This window comes from Talpa europaea (assembly GCF_964194135.1).
Source record: "Talpa europaea genome assembly, chromosome: 7".
Lineage (NCBI taxonomy): Eukaryota > Metazoa > Chordata > Mammalia > Eulipotyphla > Talpidae > Talpa > Talpa europaea.
The window spans coordinates 1355698-1375355 of NC_140074.1; the positions used below are offsets into that span (position 1 = coordinate 1355698).

The 19658-nt window shown below is 66.2% G+C and overlaps 1 protein-coding gene across 3 annotated transcripts in view; it reads left to right on the forward strand.

Moving 5' to 3' along the window:
- The window catches only part of VAV2 (vav guanine nucleotide exchange factor 2), a gene marked incomplete at both ends in the record, with an annotated part of 84103 nt that overhangs the window by 26087 nt on the left and 38358 nt on the right, over positions 1–19658 (forward strand). For all 3 annotated transcript variants that reach the window (XM_084238800.1, XM_084238799.1, XM_084238801.1), the window contains one exon: positions 14993–15051. In XM_084238800.1, coding sequence (XP_084094926.1) covers positions 14993–15051 — 59 coding nt within the window. The remainder of the gene's footprint in view (positions 1–14992; positions 15052–19658) is intronic.

Below are 19658 nucleotides of genomic sequence, written 5' to 3' on the forward strand. Positions count from 1 at the left end.
TTTTTATTGTCTGTGTCCGCAGTTAATTAAATTTTAATTGGCTAATTGTTTCTCCCCAGTGCCCCAAGACATTAATTGTTTTCACTGAAGCCTGACAATTAGATGTTTGCAGTTAAAAAAAAAAAAAAAGCTGAATGATACAAGGAGAAAGGAAAAAAGTCAAAATGTAAATAATTAATTGCAACAAAGTGTCCTTTCTTGGCTCCCTGGAAAGCCTCGCCAGGCTCCCTGGTCCCAGCACAGGGCCTCTGCAGCCTTCTGCGGCCAGTGGGGCGATTGGGTCAGCAGCAGGCAGGTCCCTGGGGTGGGGCAGCCCCTCTGGAGCCCCTGTGTGGCCGTGGCCTTGGGGCCGCCCCTGCAGCCAGGTGACGGGTGTGAGGGCAGAGTCCCAGCCCTGCAGCCACGGCGTGGGTTCCGCGAGCACCGCCCATCTGCTGTCTCTGCAGGGGAGGCGGGCGATCTCCTGTCCCTCTGTGGCTGGACAGGCCGGGCTCTGGTGGGTCCCTGCCTGGTCCATGTCACCTGGCAGGAGGGGGAGCTCAGGTGGGATCCCTGCAGCCACTCCTGCTTGGTCTGTGAAGCTGTGGAGCCTGTGGTCAGGTCCCTATAGTGGGCACAGCTTTCCTGCTGGACATTCAGCGATCTGGAGAAGACCCTCCCTCCCAGCCACGGCCACTCACTGGCTTGTCCATCCATCTGCCCACCCACACACTGAGACATCTGTGGTGTGCCCCCGGGCCAGCCGCAGGGAGATCGCTGGAACAGGTGTGTGCCCCTCCGGGAGGCTGAGCCCGGAGGCTGAGATCTTCAGGGACCCCCGCTCCGTCTGCATCTCTCGCTCTGGCTCCTCCAAGGACCCCTCGGAATCTCCTCCTCTTTCCTTTAGGGGCTGCACAGCTTCACAGATGATGCCTGTGAAACCGACCACTTTATTAATTAGTTTTTGATTTTTTAATTAATCGGAGGCTAACTGTGAGTTACAGCTCCAGAGAGCGAGTCTGATCCACGCCCCTCAGCAGCGGCCCACACGGAGATGTGCCAGCGGGGTGTGCCCAGGACGTGGTAACGGCCTCCAGGGACCCCAGTCAGTCCTTGGACCAGCCTGTTACCTGCAGGCAGCCGTGGCCGCCGGCACCGGGTGAGGATGGGACTGGCCCAGGGCGGCTGATGAAGGGGTGCTCCGTCTGCCTGGTCCGGCCCAGCCCAAGCCTCCAGGCCCGTGGGAAAAGCCCAGCGTGCGGTCACTGACCTGGCCTGCGAGGGGTGGACTTGGAGCAAGCGATGCCGGGCTCCCGGCCTGTGGCAGGTCCTCTGCCCGGCCTGAGGGCAGGCCCCCGGGATCTCTGCGCCAGCGCCTGGCGTGTGGTGCTGGGGTGCATCAGGTGACGCAGGCCTGGGCCCTCAGCCACCTGGGCCGACGAGCGGGCGGCCGTGGCCCTTCACCCTCTGCCTGGGGCGCCAGAGCAGCCGTGGGCTTTGCGTCAGGGACAGACCACGTCCATCTGGCTGCGGCTCCCGTGCTGGTTCCGGTTTGCATTCCTTTTCGATCTGGGACTGAAATATTTTAGCTGGTGGCAAAAATGGCCAAGTGCCCTTCCTCCCTCCCAAAATGAGAGGAATGTTCAAGAAAAATCCGCTCCTGGCATCTTCTCTTGCTAGCGGATGACCTCTGGCCCCTGGGCTACAAAGGCAGGGACGTCAGCCAGCTCCCTTGGCCCCCGGAGACGCCCAAGCCCCGCGGCCAAGACAGGCCCCAAGAGGCTGCTCCCTGATGGCGTGAAGCATGCGGGGTCCTGGAGCCCTGGGGTGCTCAGAGTCTGCTGTCCAGGCCCAGCGGGTGTCCAGGCCCAGGTCACATAACCTCCAGCATGGTGGTGGGGGTTGCTGGGGGACTCTGTGCCCCACCCATGGAAGGTTCCGGAGCAGGCAGTCATGGGTGCCCTTAGCGGGCAGGGACGCGTGGAAGGAGACTGGAGAGGAGGCCGTACCCCACCCTGACCGTGGCTGCGAGGGCCACAGCCGGCCGGCCGCACGGAGGACGTAGCGTGGAGGCAGCTAGCTCTGGTCTTCCGGGCTGCAGGCCGCGGGGTGTGGCGGGGTGCCGTGGACGGAGCCTGAGCGGCGGCCCCCGGAGCTTCCTCCCTGCTGCCTCCCTCTTGGGCGAGCCGTGTGGACTGGGCTGGAGGCCCTCCCTGGCGGGCGTGTGTCTCGAGGCCACACAGACTCCCTGCATCTCTGTCACAAACTCTCTTGAAGCCTGACTCCCAGAGCCAAGATGTTGGGGGGCGCTTAGGCCACAGGGGCGGAGCCCCTTAGGACCAGGGTCCTTTGGACGAGCCCCCAGAGCGCCGGCCCTCCTGCACGTGGGGACACGGCAATCTGGGGGCCCGGCATGGGCCTCAGGCGCCGGGGGCTGTGGCCTCAGGTGTGGGGGGCTCTGCTGGCTGAGCCCTGGCGGCTTGTGCTGCCGTCGCCACCCGCAGGACCGGCGGTGTCCGCCTCGCCCTCCCTGGGCCTCCCGGGCTTGGCTCTGGGGCCTCCGTGGGTGCCGCCGGAGCCGTGTCCTTGTCCAGAGGCGGGTGACCCCGGGCTCGGGGGGCGCGAGGGCCGCGTGGCGGCGGGGCGTGGCTGTGTTGGCCGAGGGCAGAGGCCGCTCCCCCGGGCTGGCCTCGGTGCCTGCGCTGGGTGGCGCGTGGGAGATTCCGTGTCTCTGGGACTTGGTGACAGTGACGGCGCTGCCCTTCTAGCAACCAGGATCGGCTCCCAGAGCTCCCTCCGGCAGGTCATAAAATCCTACTTGACAGTCCAACAGGAGGGTCATTCCTTGGGTCCGGGTGCCGGTGCCCCCTGGGGCTTCGCTTACTTCTCTGTGCTGGAGCGCGTGGGAGTCTCTCGGGTAGGGGCTCTGCTCAGACTTGGCCCGGCGGTGGGGCCCTATGGAGCGAGGGCTTCGGGGCGCAGTGACTAAGTCCTGGGCGGGGAGTGGCGGTGGGGCCTGCTTGGCTTTGGTGGCGAGAGATCGCAGGCCAGGCTGGGAGCCCGGGGGCCGCAGGCACAGGCCCATGGGGGTGCCCCTCGTCCTTCATGACTCCCCTGCCCGCCCGCCCGCCTGGAGCTCAGGGTCAGCTTTGACTCTGGCCCCGGATGGAGGAGGTGAGGCCCAGCGCGGTGGAGAGACTGCCTGGGGTCACACAGCCGCGGCGACTGCCCCCAGAATGCACCCGATGCCGTCAGCGTGACCCCGCCCCGGCGGCCTGTGTGCAGGGGCTCCGCTAAGCTGTGGGCCGCCCTAGGCCTGCTGCGTGAGGCGTGGGGCTGCTGGGGCTTCCTCCAGCCAGATCCCGGGGCCGCCCCTCTCCCTGCTGCCTCCCCTCCCACCCGCCCTCTCCTCCCAGCCCTCTCTGTTGGCTGGATGCTCTGGGGGGCAGGGCCCGAAGAGCGTTGCTGTTTGTTCTGGACTCCAGGCCGCGCCCCACCGGCCCTTCCCTTTCTGCAGAGAGGACTGACCCCAGGGACGTCTCTGTCTGGCCTTCCGCACCAGCGGGCCTGGCTGCCTTCACGTTTCTTCCTTCCACAGACCAGGCCCGGCTCCGCGTGGCCTTATCCTGCTCCCCCCTCATCCTCCCGCACCCCCGACTCCCGTGGCCATTCGGTTGCCACATCTGGTGGCCACAGCTGGCCTCCGTGGCTGTCTCCAGGTCTCAGGTCTGGGATTTGGGCGTCTCTATGGGCTCAGGTGTGGCCCCGCCCCTCTGTCCTGGCTGCTGGGGGTCTGGGGCCTGTGGGCGGGGAGGAAGGGGCCACCCGCGTCTGAGCACACCTGGCTCCATGTCCTGCGCTGCCAGCAAGCGGGGGTGGGGTGGGGTGGGGGGGCAGGCAGGCTCTGGGGGCCCTGAGCGGGGGAGCGCATCCGTGGCCGGTTGGAGCAGGACCGAAGCCAGCAGCCAGGAGACGGGGTGGGGGTGCAGGGCCCCTGGGGTGCGGTGGCCGGCCGGTGGTCGGCTTCCGTCCTTCCTGTCGCCAGAAGCCACCTGGCGGGACGGCCGCGCGCTCGAGGGGCCGGGTGTGCTTGTGAGCCTTGCTGGGGAAATGAATCGCACACCTGCGCCCCCACTACTGATCTGCCAGCTGCCTTTGGAGGGAGGCCCTGGAGGGCCTGCGTGGGGGTGAGGCGTGCTGTGCCTTTGTCTTTCTCCATCAAAAGAACATGCTCCCCACCCCCACCCCGCCGTGAATGTGGCTCCTTTACTACACGTGGGAGACACCTGAGCCCCGCCCGCCCCTCGCCCGCCCCGTCCCAGCCACGGGTCAGCTCAGCCTCCTGGCCTGGCCAGTCCTGGTGCTTGGGGGCCTGGGGTCAGGAGCCAGGGTGGGGACCCCTGGGTGCACTGGGTTCCTGGGGGAGGGTCTTTCCAGGGATTGGAGTCCCTCAGGGTTAAGACTTCCTGGCGTTAGTGGGGCTGACCCTTCCTCCCGCCTCGACCCCTCCAGTCCTGGGTGCTCTTGCTGCCCCCTGGGGTCCCCTTGGGCAGGGCACCGTGGGTGGGTTCTAAGTGCCCCCTCTGCCTGGCACAGCCGCCGTTCGGCTGAGTCCGTGGAGCCTGGGGGCCTGCCCGTGTCCCTCCCACTCCCTCCGCGGCGCCTCCTTGAGGAGCGGCTGTGGCTTGGGCGAGGACAGAGCGGGCGGCTGGTGGGCAGCGGGACAGCCCCTGGCTGCTCGAGGCTGCCCACTTGGGGGTGGCTGCAGGCCGGCGTGGGCAGGCCGGCTGGCCGCGGCGTCATCCCGCTCTCCTGCGTGTGTGTTTACCGGTGGCCCTGCGAGGGCTGGCTGGCGGCGTCCGCTCCCTCTCGGCCTCCTGCTCCTGTTTCCAAAATAAACAGGCCGGAGGCTGGGTGTGCAGGGCTGGCGTCAAGGCCAGGCCCCGGGACCACAGGAGGAAGCCCCGAGCCCGGCCGGGCGCTCAGTTTCACCCCCTCGATCCTCGCTGTGCGTGGGGCTCCTTGTGCCCGGACGTGCCGGGCTGGAGCCTCCCTGCGCTGGTGCCAGCCACCACCCTCGTGGGTCTCTGCTTGCCCCGCGGGGCGTGCACTTGGGGCTGCTAATTCACCCCTCTCCGTGGAGAAGGCCGTCGCGGGGTCGCGCTGGGGGCGGCCCCTTGTGTTGTTCAAGAGGAGTATGGAAGTTGCAGCCCGGTGGGGGCCGAGGCTCCCGGCCTCGTGTCCGTACCAGCACTCCAAGTGCTGATGAAGCACCGTGCTGGGGATCCCCGCTAGTTTAAGGGGTCAGGGAAGAAAGAGGACAGTGCTGTTTCCAGGTGCAGGGTCGCGCAGGCAGCTGAGCGCTGGTGTCTCCGGGCCTGGCCTGGCCCCCTCGCTCTCGGCAGCCTCCCGAGCTTGGCTGCTGCAATTACTCTAATTTCCTGGATGGGACGTGGAGGTGACTGGTCCAGGGCCATGGGCCAGGCTCCGCTTCTGGGCCTCTGTCTCCCAGTGGAGGGCAGGAGAGTGGGTGTGGTTGACACCCCTTCCTGATCCCCATCACCGGGGCTGCTTCCCTTATGCCGCCCACCAGGGACCCTGGGTTGCACCCTCAGGGTGCCCGGTGGGGTGCAGGCCACCAGATGCTTCATTCAAGTGCAGAGACCGCAGCTCCCTCCTGAGTGACTCCCGCGGCCTCTAGTCGGCGGGTGCGTGGGCTCTGCAGAGGATGAACTTGCGAGCCGACGGTCAGTCCCGCCAGCGGCTGCCCCCCCATGAGGAAATTACATGTTAGGAGCTTGAAGCCAGTGGAACGGGTCAGCCAGCTCGGGCTTATGACCCCGCCCCGGTGGGGGTAAAATCACGTTGTCTGGCGCCGGCCTCCAGAGGACAGGGCCCTGTTGTGCTGCGGGGCGGCGGGGGGGGGGCACCCTTGTGGCGTTGGGGGGGGGTCCGCCCTCATCCCGGGCAGACTGACGGGCCCAGTGCCTGTCGGGAGGGGCCGCCCTGACCCAAGGAGCCACTGGCCGTTCACACACCAGGCCCGCTGTCGTCTTTAGGTTGTGTTGATAAACGTAACAGGGTTTGCTTTCTTAAGCAATTTTAAAACAAGATTTATTTATTTATGCACACAAGAACTGGGGTACAGGCCAGAGATGCCAGTGAGTGAGCGGATTCACTGGAGACAGAGTGGGGAGCAGAACAGGCAGACTGAGGAAATCCACTGCTGAGGGGAGCAGTGGGGAGACAGGAGAGGTCTGCTGCGCCCTGTGGGGAGCTCCTTGGCTGGGGATCGAACTCGTGCTGCAGAGGCTGCGGACAGCTTCACAGGCTGCATCTTAACCTCTTGAACCACCAGGGAGGCTCTTCTTAAGCATTTTTAAAAAAAAAAGATTTATTATGCCCACAAGAACTGGGGCACAGGTCAGAGACACGGGGGGGGGGGGTGAGAGGATTCACCAGAGACAGAGCGGGGAGCAGAACAGGCAGATCTACTGAAACACACTGCTGAGGGGACCACGGGCGAGCCAGGAGGGGTCTGCTGCGCCCTGTGGGTAGCTCCCTGGCCAGCTGGGATGGAACTCGTGCTGCAGAGGCTGCGGACAGCTTCAGAGTGCGGTGCTCAACCCCTGGCGCCACCAGGGAGGCCCTTCTTAAGCATTTTTAAAAACTTAATGGAGGTGACGCTGGTTTGCCCGTCACCTACGCTCACTGTTCCCGAGGGAGGGTTCTGGGTGCGGAGCCCGCCCAGGTGGGTGGCGCTGGGGCGCCCTCCCCGCCCCGCCGGGGCCTGAGCTGGACAGCGTCCCGGGGCGGAGCAGCCTGCGCGGCCGGAAGTCGCGGGATGTGTGGGTGGGGGTGGCAGGGGCCAGGGGCTGAGCAGGAGCATGGGGATCCCCCAACCGCTCGTCGGAATCTCATTGGACCTGGGGGGTGCAGGGCACGGGAGGTCAAAGGTCGAGGCCTAACTGAGAAGGAGGCTGGTCAAGGGGGCGTCTGTCACCCCACTTCTCACCTCTCCTCTTCCCACACCCAGACGGGCCCCATTAAAGGCCCTGAGCCTGCGCCCACCACCCGCACCCGCTTTCTCACCTGACCCCGCCCCAGCCCCGCAGCGGCCCCGGCGTCTCCCGGTGACCGCGTCCCTCAGGGCCCGTGTCCAGGCGCCGCGCGGGGCCTCTGTCCTCTGCGGTCGGAGCAACAGCCGCTGGCTGCCCTTGAGGCACCCCAGATGGCGCTTAGGCACCCCAGTTGGCCCTTAGGCACCCCTAGTTGACCTGGAGGACCAGGGTGGGGGGGAGACTGCCCTGTCTGACCAGCGTTTCCTCGGGGACCCCACCCCGACGGGGCCCCGACGCACAGCCCACCTGCAGGCAGCACAGCCAGGACCTGACCCGGGGGTGGCCACTCTCCCCCGGGGCGAGCCTCCAGCACCGTCCCGCTGAGGGGGTTGTGGTGGGCTGGGGTGTTCACCTCGGATTTCCCCTTCAACTGCGGGGCGTGGCTGGGGTGGCTGCTTGTGTTCTGCCTGCCCCGGGCCGGAGACTGAGCCCCAGCAGGCGCCACCCCCCTTCCCCCCAGCCTGGTCTGGAGTCCTGTCGGGGGCGGGGCCCCGGGCTGCTCTGGATGCTCAGGACACGTGGTGGACAGCGGGCCTCTGTCACCCCCACTCCGGGGCTCACTTGGGCAGATGCCCCCTCTGGCCTCCGTCCCTCCTCTTTCAGCAGCGGCTCCCCACCTCCCCAGGGCTTTTGGGGATGTATGGGGACGAAGGTGAGAACAGAGCCGCGGGGGTGTCTGGCGAGCACTGTCACCCCGTTCCGGCCTCTGCGTCCCATGGCTCCACGCCGCCGTCCCTGGGCGCTGGGGGCTGGGAGGGGTCTACCCTGGGCTTTCCCTGGGGGAGGACTCGTGTGGTTGCTCCTGGGATGTGGGGGTCCACAGGGCAGGGGCTGCTGGCTGGTAACGGCTGTTTGCAGAGAGGTGGGTTCACAGCACCCAGAGGGGCCCAGCTGTCCACCTCCTAAGCCTGGCTGTCCCTGGACACACTCCTTGGGGCCCCTGGGTGGGTGGGTCCGGCAGCTGAGGCTTTGTCCCCCATGTGGGGTGCGCGTGTGTGTCTGGGGGCCTCTCTGTCCCCATCACCCCATCTCCAGCTCTGCTAGTTATGCTTCCAGGCAATTAGTTTCTGCAGGAAATCCCCGAGGGCTCCCTGGGGTGAAGAGGTCACTTTCTGCCAAATGGGCCCGCAGACGCCTCTGCCCGCCCCCACGGAGGCCAGGCCGGCTGTGACGCCCTGCTGCCCGGATGCCCCTGGCTCCCCCCCTCAGTGGGCCTGCAGTGGGGCCCTCTGTTGAGAGTCTGAGTCCCCCTGCCTGGGGTCTCAGCACCTGCCATCAACCCCCCTCTGTGACCTGGGAGAGCAGGACTGTCTGGGGTCTGAGAGGTCTCTGGGGGGCTGCATCACCCCAAAGCTGCCTCTGCACTTTGAGAACTCAGCCATGCCCTTCCTCTGCCCCCTGGCCCCAAGCTGGGGACTTAGGGTCTTGCTGGATCTGGGAGGCGGGTTTGCGTGAAGACCGTCCTCAGAGCAGCTGAGCCGAGACGCGCGGAGGGCGTTCTGGGTGGGGCTCCGACAGGCCAGGTTTCCGGAGGTGTCCCCTGCGAGGGCACGGGGGCTGATAGACGCCCTGGGCCAGGTCAGGACGGGCTAGGCTGGATCTGGGCTCCTGCCTGCTGCCCTCCTCCTAGGAGGTTCTGGTCACCGTGGTGTCTGAGCACAGCCCTCAGGCCGGGACTCGGGGGCCTGTGATTTGACCAGTCGAGGTCCCGGGACTGGTCCCGCCTCTCAGTGTCCCTGGGGACTGAGGGAGCACTGCTGAGTCCCTGCATAGCGTCCCCAGCAGCTGCAGTCCAGGCACCCGAGGGAGCCCCGCGTTTCTGGAGGGGGGGTGTTGGGGGCCGGATCTGCTCCTCCCCTACCCGTGCTGCAAGTTGGCGCTGGTGCGGGCAGAACACCTGCCACCTGGGGCACCCGTCGCCCGCCAGGGCAGTGACTCATCACTGCAACCACTCAGAGGAGGTGCCGCCGCTTGCCTGAGTTGGTTCGCCAGGCCCCCACCGTCCTCACACCTTTATCCCACCTTTGACCTGCCAGGGGAGGGCCTGCTCTGTGCTCCCCCGCGGCCCAGCCTCGCGGCTGCGCGTTCCAGCAGGGTGGGAGCGGCGGTGATGACGCGTGTGCATTCACAGACGGTGAGTGGCCATGGCGGCCACCCAGACAGCCGCCCAGAGCCTCCGCTGAGGCCGGGGGTGGGGGGGCCCGCTTGGCAGCCCTGCCCCGATGCCTGCAGGCCGGTCCCTCTGCTCCGCACGCCCCCCACCCCCCCAAACCCGTATCAGCCAATCCTTCGGAAGACGGGAGGAGCAGCAGAGCTGTCGGGTGGGGGTTGCAGGAATAAAATCACCTGGTCGGGACCCCCCTCGTGCTGGCTTTTGGTGACGTGGCCTCAAGGAGCTGGCGCCCAGTGGCACCCCGACGCGGAGGCTGGGTCCTGCCTGGAAGCTGCTGGGTGGCCTCTGCGAATCACTTACATCTTCCTAGCTGGGTTTTAGGTTTCCCGACTGTAAATTGGAGAATTTGGACCAGATGGTACAGGCTGCTTCCACTGAGGACTTTGAGTTTTCTCACCAATCGCTGCAAGCCTTCCCGTCGGGAGCAGCTGAAGCTTGGGTTCTCATCTGGCCCTCTCCCCGCCCCATGAGCACGGAGCTTGGTGGACACTGGGCAGCGCTGCGAGACTTGAGGCCGTCGGCCCGGGTGCTAGGCTGGGCCGGGGCTGTGCCCGCTGGTCGGCTGTGGTGGTGCAGGCTGCTTTGGGCTCGGTGCAGACAGTGGCAGAGGCTGCAACTGACTCCGCATTTGACTAGTGATGCCTGCAGGAGCACAGCAGGGGAGAGTTTGCCATTCTGATGTAATGAGCTTCCCTAATTTCAAAGCCAGGGAAACCCAGCCAGACTGAAGAGGCTGAGGCGCCCTGGCTGGCTTGGGACTCCTGCCCCCTGTCTGGCATGGAGCCCTGCTTGGCTTTTCCATCACCCACTCGCCAGGTCTTGAACAGCTTCTACAGTGCACAGGCACAGGTGGGTGCTTTGTAAACACGGGCTGGGGTGCTGCGGCTTCTCTCCACCCCGCCAGCGCCCTGTCCATGCAGAGGCCTTGGAGCAGCTTCCCAGGGGGGCGTGCGGCTCTGGCTCCCCGCAGCACCTGCCTCTTAGCCATTCCCACTGCGGACGCCCAGCCTCTGCTTCCAGCCTCCTCGCTCCTGGTTGCCACCATATATACCACTGGAACCTGTCCTGGCCACACCTCCTGCCCTGGCTTGGGCCTGGGTTCCTTCCGGAGGTGTCAGGGTGAGGCTCAGGGCTCTCCTACACCGGCCGGGACAGCCAGCCGGCGTCCCTGGTGGAGGCGGAGGGGCTGTGTCAGGTGGTGAGGGCGCCTACCCCCCATACCCACTCAGGGAGGCAGTGATGTCTGCACCCCCCACCTGACACAGCTTCAAAGCCACAGGGACTGGGGGCTGGCTCCCGCCCGTCCCTCCTCTTGGCCTCCATCAGTGATCAGTGGGTCTTACAGGCCCTGGGCTACCTAGAATCTGCCCCCCAACCCCTGACCCTGGGCGGTGTCCAGTCCCAGCGGGGATGTCCCCACCTCTGCTGCTCAGCCTCCTCTGAGGAGCCCACCTTGTGCACTGTGGCCCGGGACTTGTGGGTGTGGTCCTTGCTGGGGGGACTACACACTGGGGCCCAGCGTTTGGTTCCTGGTAGAGAAGTGGGGCTGACCCTCAGAGGAGGGGGTGAATGGGGAGCAAATCAAGGTCCAGTCTGCATCTGTCCTGGAGCTGTCCTGCCTGGGTGGGGAGAGCCAGGGCTGACGCCTAGCCTTTGGCTTCCTGCGTGGCTATGACTGTGCTCAAGCATGGTCTTCTGCCCCAGCCTCTCCAAGCTTCCATTTTCTCCACTGCACAACAGGGCAGTCTGCCCCCGTGGTGGCGGGTGGCCGCGGATACAGGCCAAGGGCATGGTAGCTGCTCAGAGTCCATGCCAGGGGCTGCACTGGACAGAGGGATGTGAAACTGCTGCCAGGGGCGCGTCATACACCCTGTCCTTATCAGGAGCCAGGCTGAGGGATCCCTTTTGTGGGCATTTGTCCATCCATCCGTCCATCATCTGTCCATCATCCGCCCATCATCCGCCCATCATTCCATCCGCCATCTGTGATCCTCTCTCGCTCCCTCCCTCCTGGAACCCCGAGTCGCCTACAGGGTGTAAGACACCACGACGGCGACCATCGGTCCCTGGGGCTCGGGGTGGTCTCTTGGTCTCTGCACTTGAGGGTCCCAGCAGACCCACTGGGAGTGGGCAAATGCAGCTCAATTTTGAGGCATGTTTCAGACACCGCAAAAACTTAGTTCAGGGGCAAGAAGGAGGAGCAGACCCCTTCTCAGCTGTCCAGACCCTCTTCTGCAGGTCGTCTTGTGTTCCCCGCCCCAGAGGCAGGCGCGTACAAGAGGCCGTTCCCCGTTTGTTCTGCATGTCCTGCCTTCTCCTTCCCTCCTCAGTGGCTGTCCAGCTCCGGCCCTCTTTCTAAGGCTCCTTCCCTGCGTGCCCCCCAAAGGGACTGAGTCCCTGCTCCAGCGAGGGGTGTCCATGCGCTGCCTGGCTGTCTTGCAGGTCCCCCCGAGTGCCCATCCTCATGCTGCTGAAGGACGCCCTCCCGCCGCAGGGTGGGGGGAGAGCCCACCTGTCGCGGTCGGGGGAGCCCTCCTGTCCCGGGGGGCGGGGAGCGCGGGGCCGAGAAGCGGCACTTTCTCGGCTTTGTTCTGGGGCCTGCTCGGTGGCAGCGTGATCCCTGCGTTTCATAATTAATCACCCCTCCTGGCGCTTGCCATTCTGCAGCAGCGCCCCCAGCTTCTCCTGGCCTTGCTCTCGGTGGGAGGACGGAGTGAGAAGCGGGTGCGGGCCCAGCTGGAGGAGGCGGCTTGGGCCGGCTGCAGCGCTCGCGGGAGGCGGGGGAGTGTCCGGGCAACGTCCGGAATGAGGGTGGCCCTCTCGCCGCTGGGCGGTGGAGCTGGGCTGGGAGGGCGTCCAGACGTGGGGTCGCAGCTGATACGGAGGGGCTGCGCTGGGCGCCCGGGTCTCCCGTTCACCGAGAGCGAGCAGCGGCCGGGGGCTGGGCCAGGAAGCCTCCTGTCAGCGTGGCCTTTGCGGGCACAGGGCCGAGGGCCCCGCTCACCTCCCAGCCACCACTCACCTGGCCGCCGGTGTGCAGGAGCCCTGGGCCTGGCCGAGCCTCCAGCTGCCCTTTGGGGGGACTCGTGTCCATGTTGTTCTTCCCGGTCTTCCCTGACCGCTTTGGTTCCTGGTGGACAGGACACGTGTGGGCCTCAGGGGGTGGCAGCTGCCTTGTGCTGCCCGCCGGCGGGCTTGTTCCGGCAGAGGGTGCAGGGCACGGACGTGGGGGGCCAGCACAGTGAACCGTGGGCTTTGGGGTGCTGGTGGTGCCCGATGCTCCCCCCCAGGGGCCAGGCCTCTCGAGGTTCCTCCTCCCATCATTTCCCTGCGCTCCCACCTGCACACACTCCTGCCCCCCCAAGCCCCCCCCCAGAGCTCCCTCCTGCAACCCCCCCAGCCCCCACCGTCTGGGGGCCAAGCCAGAAGCGGCTGCTGAGGAGCTGGCCCCGCGGCTGAGCTGCCGTATGTGGAGGGAGAGCTGGGGGAGCAGGTGTGTGTGTTTTCCTTTCACTCGTTAACCAGGACGCAGAGGCCAAGTGGAGATAAAAGTTAGGAAAATGTCATCCCTTGACATTTATGTTTTCAGAGGCCTGGGTGGAGGGTGGAGGCTTTTGATCACGGCCGGAGCACAGCAGCAGGGGGGCCCAGCTCCCCGGTCCCCACAGTGAGCAGACCATGCAGGAGGTGCCCGGGGTGCCCCCGCCCCATAGCTCTCTCGGGGCTGCTCCCAGCAGCCGCTGTCCTGGCTGGGCCCAGTGTGGCATCCCTGGGGGAGTCGGAGGCCGGGCGCCCCATTTAGGGAGCTGCCCCTGTCCGGTGCCGGGATCTGGAGCTGGGCCCTTCACAAACCACCGCGACAGGCCACGCCTGGAGCCCAGTGACCAAGGGTGCGGGGCGGAGGTCACAGGCCAACGCGGCAGGCCTGGTTCTGTGGGGGAGCACGGGACGGGGCCATGGCGGCGTCTGGCCCAGGCCCTAGCTCCCCGGCTCCCCTCTGTCTTGGAGCGCTACGCTCGGGACCAGGTGTGGTTTGCACCAGCTGCAGGTGGCCCTGGTTTCTGTCTCCAGGACCAACACTCACCTCGCTGACTGCGCTGTGGATGGTGCTGGAAAGGTCTGAGTGGCTCAGGGGTGGGGACCGCTTCCTCGGGGGGTGGCTCCAGGACCCAAGGTGGCCCAAAGGTCCAGCGGCGCCTTCGCAGAGCCTACCAGACAGCTCAGGACATGCAACCTCACTGTGACCTCCACCCTCCAGAGCACCTAGGATAACAGCCGGGCTGCTCCCTGTCCAGAGAGGCCCCTGTGGCTCAAGTCCAGGCCCCGGCCCAGCGGAACACGCCCCGAGTCAGGGCTGTGGGGCACAGAGGAGCCCTGTCCCGCCGAGTCCCAGCTCCCGCCCCGCCCAGACATAGAGGCCTGGAGGGCGACGCCCAGCACTGCGTGTGCCTTGGCGGACAGAGACTCTTCCCTGTGGCCCGCGCTCCCCTCCCTTAAGGGTGACTGTGCAGCCCAGCTGGGGCTCTGGCGCGTGTGCTCGGGCAGACTGGCCTGGTTGGGGCGTGGGGGTGCTCCAGGGTGACACTCAGGGAGGCCCATGCGGTGCCTTGGATGGCCAGTGCCCAGGGGTGTCTGTTAATTTCACAAGAGGTCATCACGTCTCGTCCCTGGTCATGCGCAGGCCCCACGTGTCCCCCATGTGCACACGCAGACTGTACCTGCACGTGTGGGGTGCACCTGCCAGCTCACGCACACCCAGCTCACGCACCGCACCCTCACAGGTGTGCATACATGTGTGTCATGCACACATACTGCTCACGTGTGTTCCTGTAGTAGCCTCAAAGTCAAGGCTGGCATGATGTCTAGCCGGGCAGGTGGCCATTATCCCGTGCTGCTGTCAGCAGCTTCCTGCTGCACCTGGGAGCCTGTGCCCTGCCTCGGTTTCCTCACCAGCGCTGCAGAGTCCCAGGCCCACTTGCTGCCTGTGCTTTGGAGATTGTGGAGTGATGGCACTTGGGCTTTGCGGCTGGGGCCCAGAGGTCCTGTGTGTGTCTGGAGGAGGCTGGTGGGGCCATGGGCAGGATTGGGCTGGCAGTGGCCTCTGGGGAAGAGTAGCCACTCGTGGCTGAGCACTTGGCACAGGTCTGCGGTCTGGGAGTGACCCCCAGGGACCCTCGTGCCAACTGTGCCTGGAGCTCTGTGCCCCAGCCCCCCAGGGAGCAGTGGTCAGAGGGAGAGGACTGGGCCCTGCACTTGGACCTCAGGCCACTGTGTGACTTTTCCCAAGTCACTCGGCCTCTCTGGGCCTGTGTCCCCGTCTCTGAAGCGGGTTCACCGACACGGGCAGTCCCTTGTGTCGTAGCTTCCAGGACAGCAGCTGGAGTGATGCTCAGTGAGCGTGGCCCACTAGCAGCCCCACCAGTGCCGTCTTTTTGGTGGGAAAATGAGATTTAGGAGGGGTCTAAGGGCTGGCACTGGAGGCCTGGGCCTAGCCCTGCTCCTCCCAGGCTCTGTGCTGAGCTCCACGGCCCCATGAGTGTCCACGCGCAACTTTGCTCACTTGACAGAGGGCGGGGCATCCGAGCAGTCCACGCCCTGTCGCTGCTGGTCGAGAGGCTGCAGGACTTGGGGGCTGCTCTGTCCGGGCCGGTCTCCTTGCCGCGCGTGGCCTTTCACTGGCCCCCCGTGAGATTACAGAGGCCTCTTTTTGTCTCCCCAGGTCATCTCTGCCGTGTCAAGGCTGTCCCAGCACAACATCGCACAGAACAAAGGGATCAGGTGAGCCCAGCCGTGGGCGCCAGCGCTGGCCAGGGCCGGGTGGAGCAGATGCCCCGGCCTGCATCTTTGTGGTGGATCTGGACGTGCCTTCGGCTGCCTTGCGGTGCTGGAGGGGCGGGAGGAGGGAGCCTGGCATACACCGGGGAGGGCTTGCGGGTGTGTTACTGATGGCTGCAAAATCTCTTTCGATTTAGGTAATAAGATCAGCAAATTAATCCTTTTACAGATCATTGCCCACCTAACTGCCCTCTCCAGGCGCCAGAACCCCTCTTGCCGGCTGCCGGTGCTGCTGTGTGGCCGGGCTGGGCGGCGCCAGGGTGGGTCGCGGTCCGGCTGTGCGGCCCTCTGCGCGGGCTGCTCTGTTCTCTTTCGCTCAGCCTCGATGGCAAAGCTTGGCCTCTGGGACCCCTTGAGGAGGCCCAGCTCTGGCCTCTAACGTGGGGGCGGCAGGCTGCTCCAGATGAGAACTGGCCGTTGCAGAAGCGACCTCGGCTCAGGTGTCCAGAGCCTTAAATGGGAACTGGGCTCCAGATTGGGAGGGTCGAGCCCAGGACCCTACTTTCCTCGACGTCCCTATAGGACTTAGGGGACTCTGGAGGGATCAAGAGGCTTGGGGGCCGAAAGGAGGCCTGCTGGGGTCCTGCTGACGTGCAGCGAGGCGTGAAGGGGGGTGAGGGAGGGACCCCGCCTGTGGGGTGGGCACAGGTGTGGGTACCTAGCCCGGGCGCCCCGTGAGGCTGGCGCCCCTTGGAGTCACTGGCGCAGTTGCGGCGTCCTCTGCGCCGTGTCCCCGATAGCTTGGAAATTCCTTTGAATCGCGTGTTTTGTTTCTTCTGAGGCGAAGTGCAGGCTAGGCTGTCTGCAGAGGCTCCTGAACTACACACTAAGCACGTGAAAGCGTATTTGTACCATGCTCGGGGCGCAAAGAATAAGTAAAACAAAACCCGTCCTCACCACCCGCTCGGTCCTGGAGCACCCGCGGGCCTCGGGCCTCCAGCCCTGGGCCGTTCTGTCTTTCTGGACGCTGTGGGGCAGCTCCGGCGGGGACGGCTCCGTCAGTCCCTCCGGCGTCCTCTGCCCACGAGCCGGGTCCCAGCCGCGCCTCCCCGCTGCGTCCTTCCTGCGCGTGTCCTGCCGCCCAGCCCTGGTGGGAGTGATGGGAGCCCTGAGCGTGGCCGTGAGGAGTGCGAGTCCGTCAGTGTCTCCCCTCATGGGCCCTGGCGCGGGAGCCCAGCCACGGCCCTCGTGGCATGGACACCGGCCTCCAGCAGCCTCGGCCAGTCCGAAGCCGCGCTCCGGCTCTGCAGGCCCATCCACCCCCTGCAGGTGCTGGGGGCCCTGGCCCTCGTTTACAACTGGCCAGGAGACCCTGCCTGTGGCTGGAGGGGACCCTGCCTGTGGCGGTGCCCTCGGGGGCTGGCCCTGTGCCAGGCCATCAGCATCTCCGTCAGCAAGGCTCTTGGGACAGCCGAGACCCCAAGACAGCCACCCCAGGCCCAGGCAGGACGTCCCAGGGCCCGGGGCTCCTCCGGAAGCTGGGCAGGGCCAGGCCTGGCGGGACGTGGGGCTGGGGTGCCCCTTACTGCACTGGAGCCGGGGGGCGGAGGGGAGGGCGAGGAGGAAGGTGTTCGCAGAGACCTCTGAGGTCTGGTCTCAGCGGCGCTTCGCCGCCCTCCGCCCACCCGCCTCTCCCTCTGCTCACTGAGCCCCACGACCTTCCCGGGTCCTCTCCTTCCACGTCCTGGCACAGACCCTCCCATGTCAGCCAGTGCGGCCCCCCGGGTAGCACGCCGAGCTGGGGTCATCTCCTGTGTCCACACCGTGGCTGAGCGGTTGCCGAGGCGCAGACCGCGCCCTTGGAGGGCAGCCCCTCACCTCTGCCCCGCCAAGTGTTTCTCCGTGGTGGCAACTACAGGCGGCTCCGGTTTGGCCCAGCCCTTTCCTTCCCTGAAAGCCCACGGGACACGCCTGCCACCCCAGCTCGTCCATCCTGCCCCCCTGGGTGGGAGCCCAGCGGGCGCCTTTAAAAATGATCATTTTCACAACCTCGCGCTTTGCGTAATGAACCGATTTGCCATAAAAGCCCCAGTTACGCTCCTCAGAGGCTGGAGAATTGGAGACTCGCTCTGAGCCCCCCGCCACCCGGTGCTGGCTGGGGTGGGCCGTGGTGGGCGTGCCGGGGCGGCCCCCAGCTCAGCCTGTGGGGCGCAGCCACGCCGGCCCTGCAGGTTAGGGGCCCTGAGGCTCTGGAAGGTCGGAAGGGAGGAGAGAATGTGGGCGAGTCTCAGCAACTGAGCCGGAGGCGAGGCCCAGGCGCCCTCAGTGCACAGGGGCCTCCGTCGGTCACTCGCCAGCAATGGCCCCTGCGGGGGTACGGGGGGTCGGTCCCGGAGCTGCTGTCCGTCCCTCTGCGCGGGGTGAGCCTGGCCCTGGGCCGTGTGGTTCGACCTGAAGCTTTGTGGGCTCCCCTGGCTGCCAGCCGGGCTGGGGCCGAAGGGTGGCCTCACACCCGGGCTGGTGCCTCTGGAGGGCCGACGTCAGACACCCTGGGGCTCAGTGCGGGGACTGTCCAGGCTTGCCCAGAGCAGCTCAGAGCTGGAACTTGTAGTCCTCCTGTGCTGACCTGCTCCGCCCTCCTGCCCTGGCCTGTCCCTGTTCTCCCGCCCTGACCTGTCCCCGACCTCTAGCCCTGACCTGTCCCTGTCCTCGTGTTCTGGCCTGTCTCAGTCCTCCTGGCCCGGCCTGGCCCCAGTTGGGTGCAGCCACTGTGTGCTGCTGTCCCTCAGGGAATGAGGGGACAGATCTGAGACCGGGGGGCAGACCAGAGGCACCCAGGTGGGTGGTCAGTGTGCCCTGCAGATGAGGAGGAAGGAGCGAGCCTTGTGGCCAGGTCTGGGGCACTGGGCCGAGAGGTGCTGGGGAAGCTCTGGGCTCGTCTGCAGAGAGGGTCAGGCTGGGGCAGCGCAGGCCCCATCTGGGCTCTGGCTGCGAGGGGCAGGCCCACGGTCGCCTAGGGCAGTGTCTCCAGGACGTCGTCCAGGGCACTCTCCGGCCCCAGGTGGACAGTGGGGGCTCCTGGAGGCTGGGGCCAGCGAGGCACTCATGTGGCCATTTCAGGGAGGAAACAGCTGGACACGTAGAAGTGGGGTGCAGGCCAGAGGTGCGGGGGGTGAGAGGGGTCCCAAGAGGCAGAATGGGGGCAGAACAGGCAAATCCACTGAAGCACACTGCTGAGGGGGCAGCAGGGAGTCAGGAGAGGTCTGCTGTGCCCTGTGGGCAGCTCCCTGGCCGGGGATTGAACTCCGTGTTGCAGTGGTGACAGCCTGAGAGTCACCCCCAGGCCACCATGGAGGCCCGGGTGCCTTCTATCCATGTTCAGAGCTGCCCTGGGGAGCAGCTGGGGTGTGGCGAGGCCAGCCAGGAATGTGGGGGGCGCTTGCTCTCCCAGGGGCGGCCTGGGAGAGCTGCAGTGGTTGTCTCCTGTGCCAGTCACCCCAAAGCACCCACAGTCCCAGCACGGTGAGAACCTGACCTGCTCTGTGTCCCAGCGGCCGCAGTGGCTCTTGCCTGCGCAAAGGGCGCCCCTGCCGCGAGGTGGTGGTGGGAGGTGATGGTGGTGCGTCTGGGGCGGCCCCTGGGCCAGCAGCTGGGGCCTGGCAGGGCCATCTGCACACTTGGCGCAGGGACGAGACGGGCACCTGCCATGCTGAGAGGCTTCCTGCTCTGGCAAGAGACGCCCGGGGGAGTAGGTGCGGCCTCGTGCACTAGATCTAGATCTAGTCCTCCCCAGAGGACTGCCCCCTGTGGCACCTGTGTCTGGGGGCCTCTCTGGCTGCTTTGTCCTCTAAGCCAGTCCTGGTTGCCCACTGCTCCAAGCCCGCCAAGAAACAGACTGTTCCCACCCGCTGAGCTCCGGGGTCCCGGCTGGCACGGCCCGTGTCCACCCGTGTCCACTTGCTGGCTTGGAGTGGCTCTGCAGAGGCCAGCACTTCCAGCAGCTTCTGGAAGAAGCCCTGGCAGGGGCCAGAGCCTGGTGTGTTTGCCCCAGAGTGAGCTGCACCCTGCCCCCTCCCCACACAAGAGCACTGCATCGGGGCTGTGCAAAGGCCAGCTCGGGGCAGCCCCCCAGGCTGTGAACAAGGGGACGGGGAGTGCCCTGAAGAAGGAAGCCAGCCCTCTGCTGCCTTTGCTCAGGGGCTGGGCTCAGACCCCTGAGGGTGCCCCGTTTTCTGATCTCTAGCTCTCCCCCCACCCACGGCCACACAGGAGGGCTGGATGCCGAAAGTGACCCCGTGGAGGAAGGAGTACTGTTTGGGGGGCCCTTTGAGAAGCAGAAGTGGGGCCGCGCTGTGTTGTGGGGGCCCTGTGGGGATTTCTGGACAGGCAGCTGCTGCTCTGCTTCCTGCACGGGCATCCCCTGAATTCCCTGGGTGTTGCAAGCAGGAAGCTCACCTCCCGTCCTCAGGAAGCGTCAAGGGTGGGCGGAGCCCAGCAGGGGCCGGCGCTCTGGCGGTTAACCCAGGGTTCAGGGTTCGCTCAGACAGCCCTCTGCTCCGTCCCCGCCCCCCTCTTGTACATCGCAGGTGACCCCAGCAGGTGGCCCCACC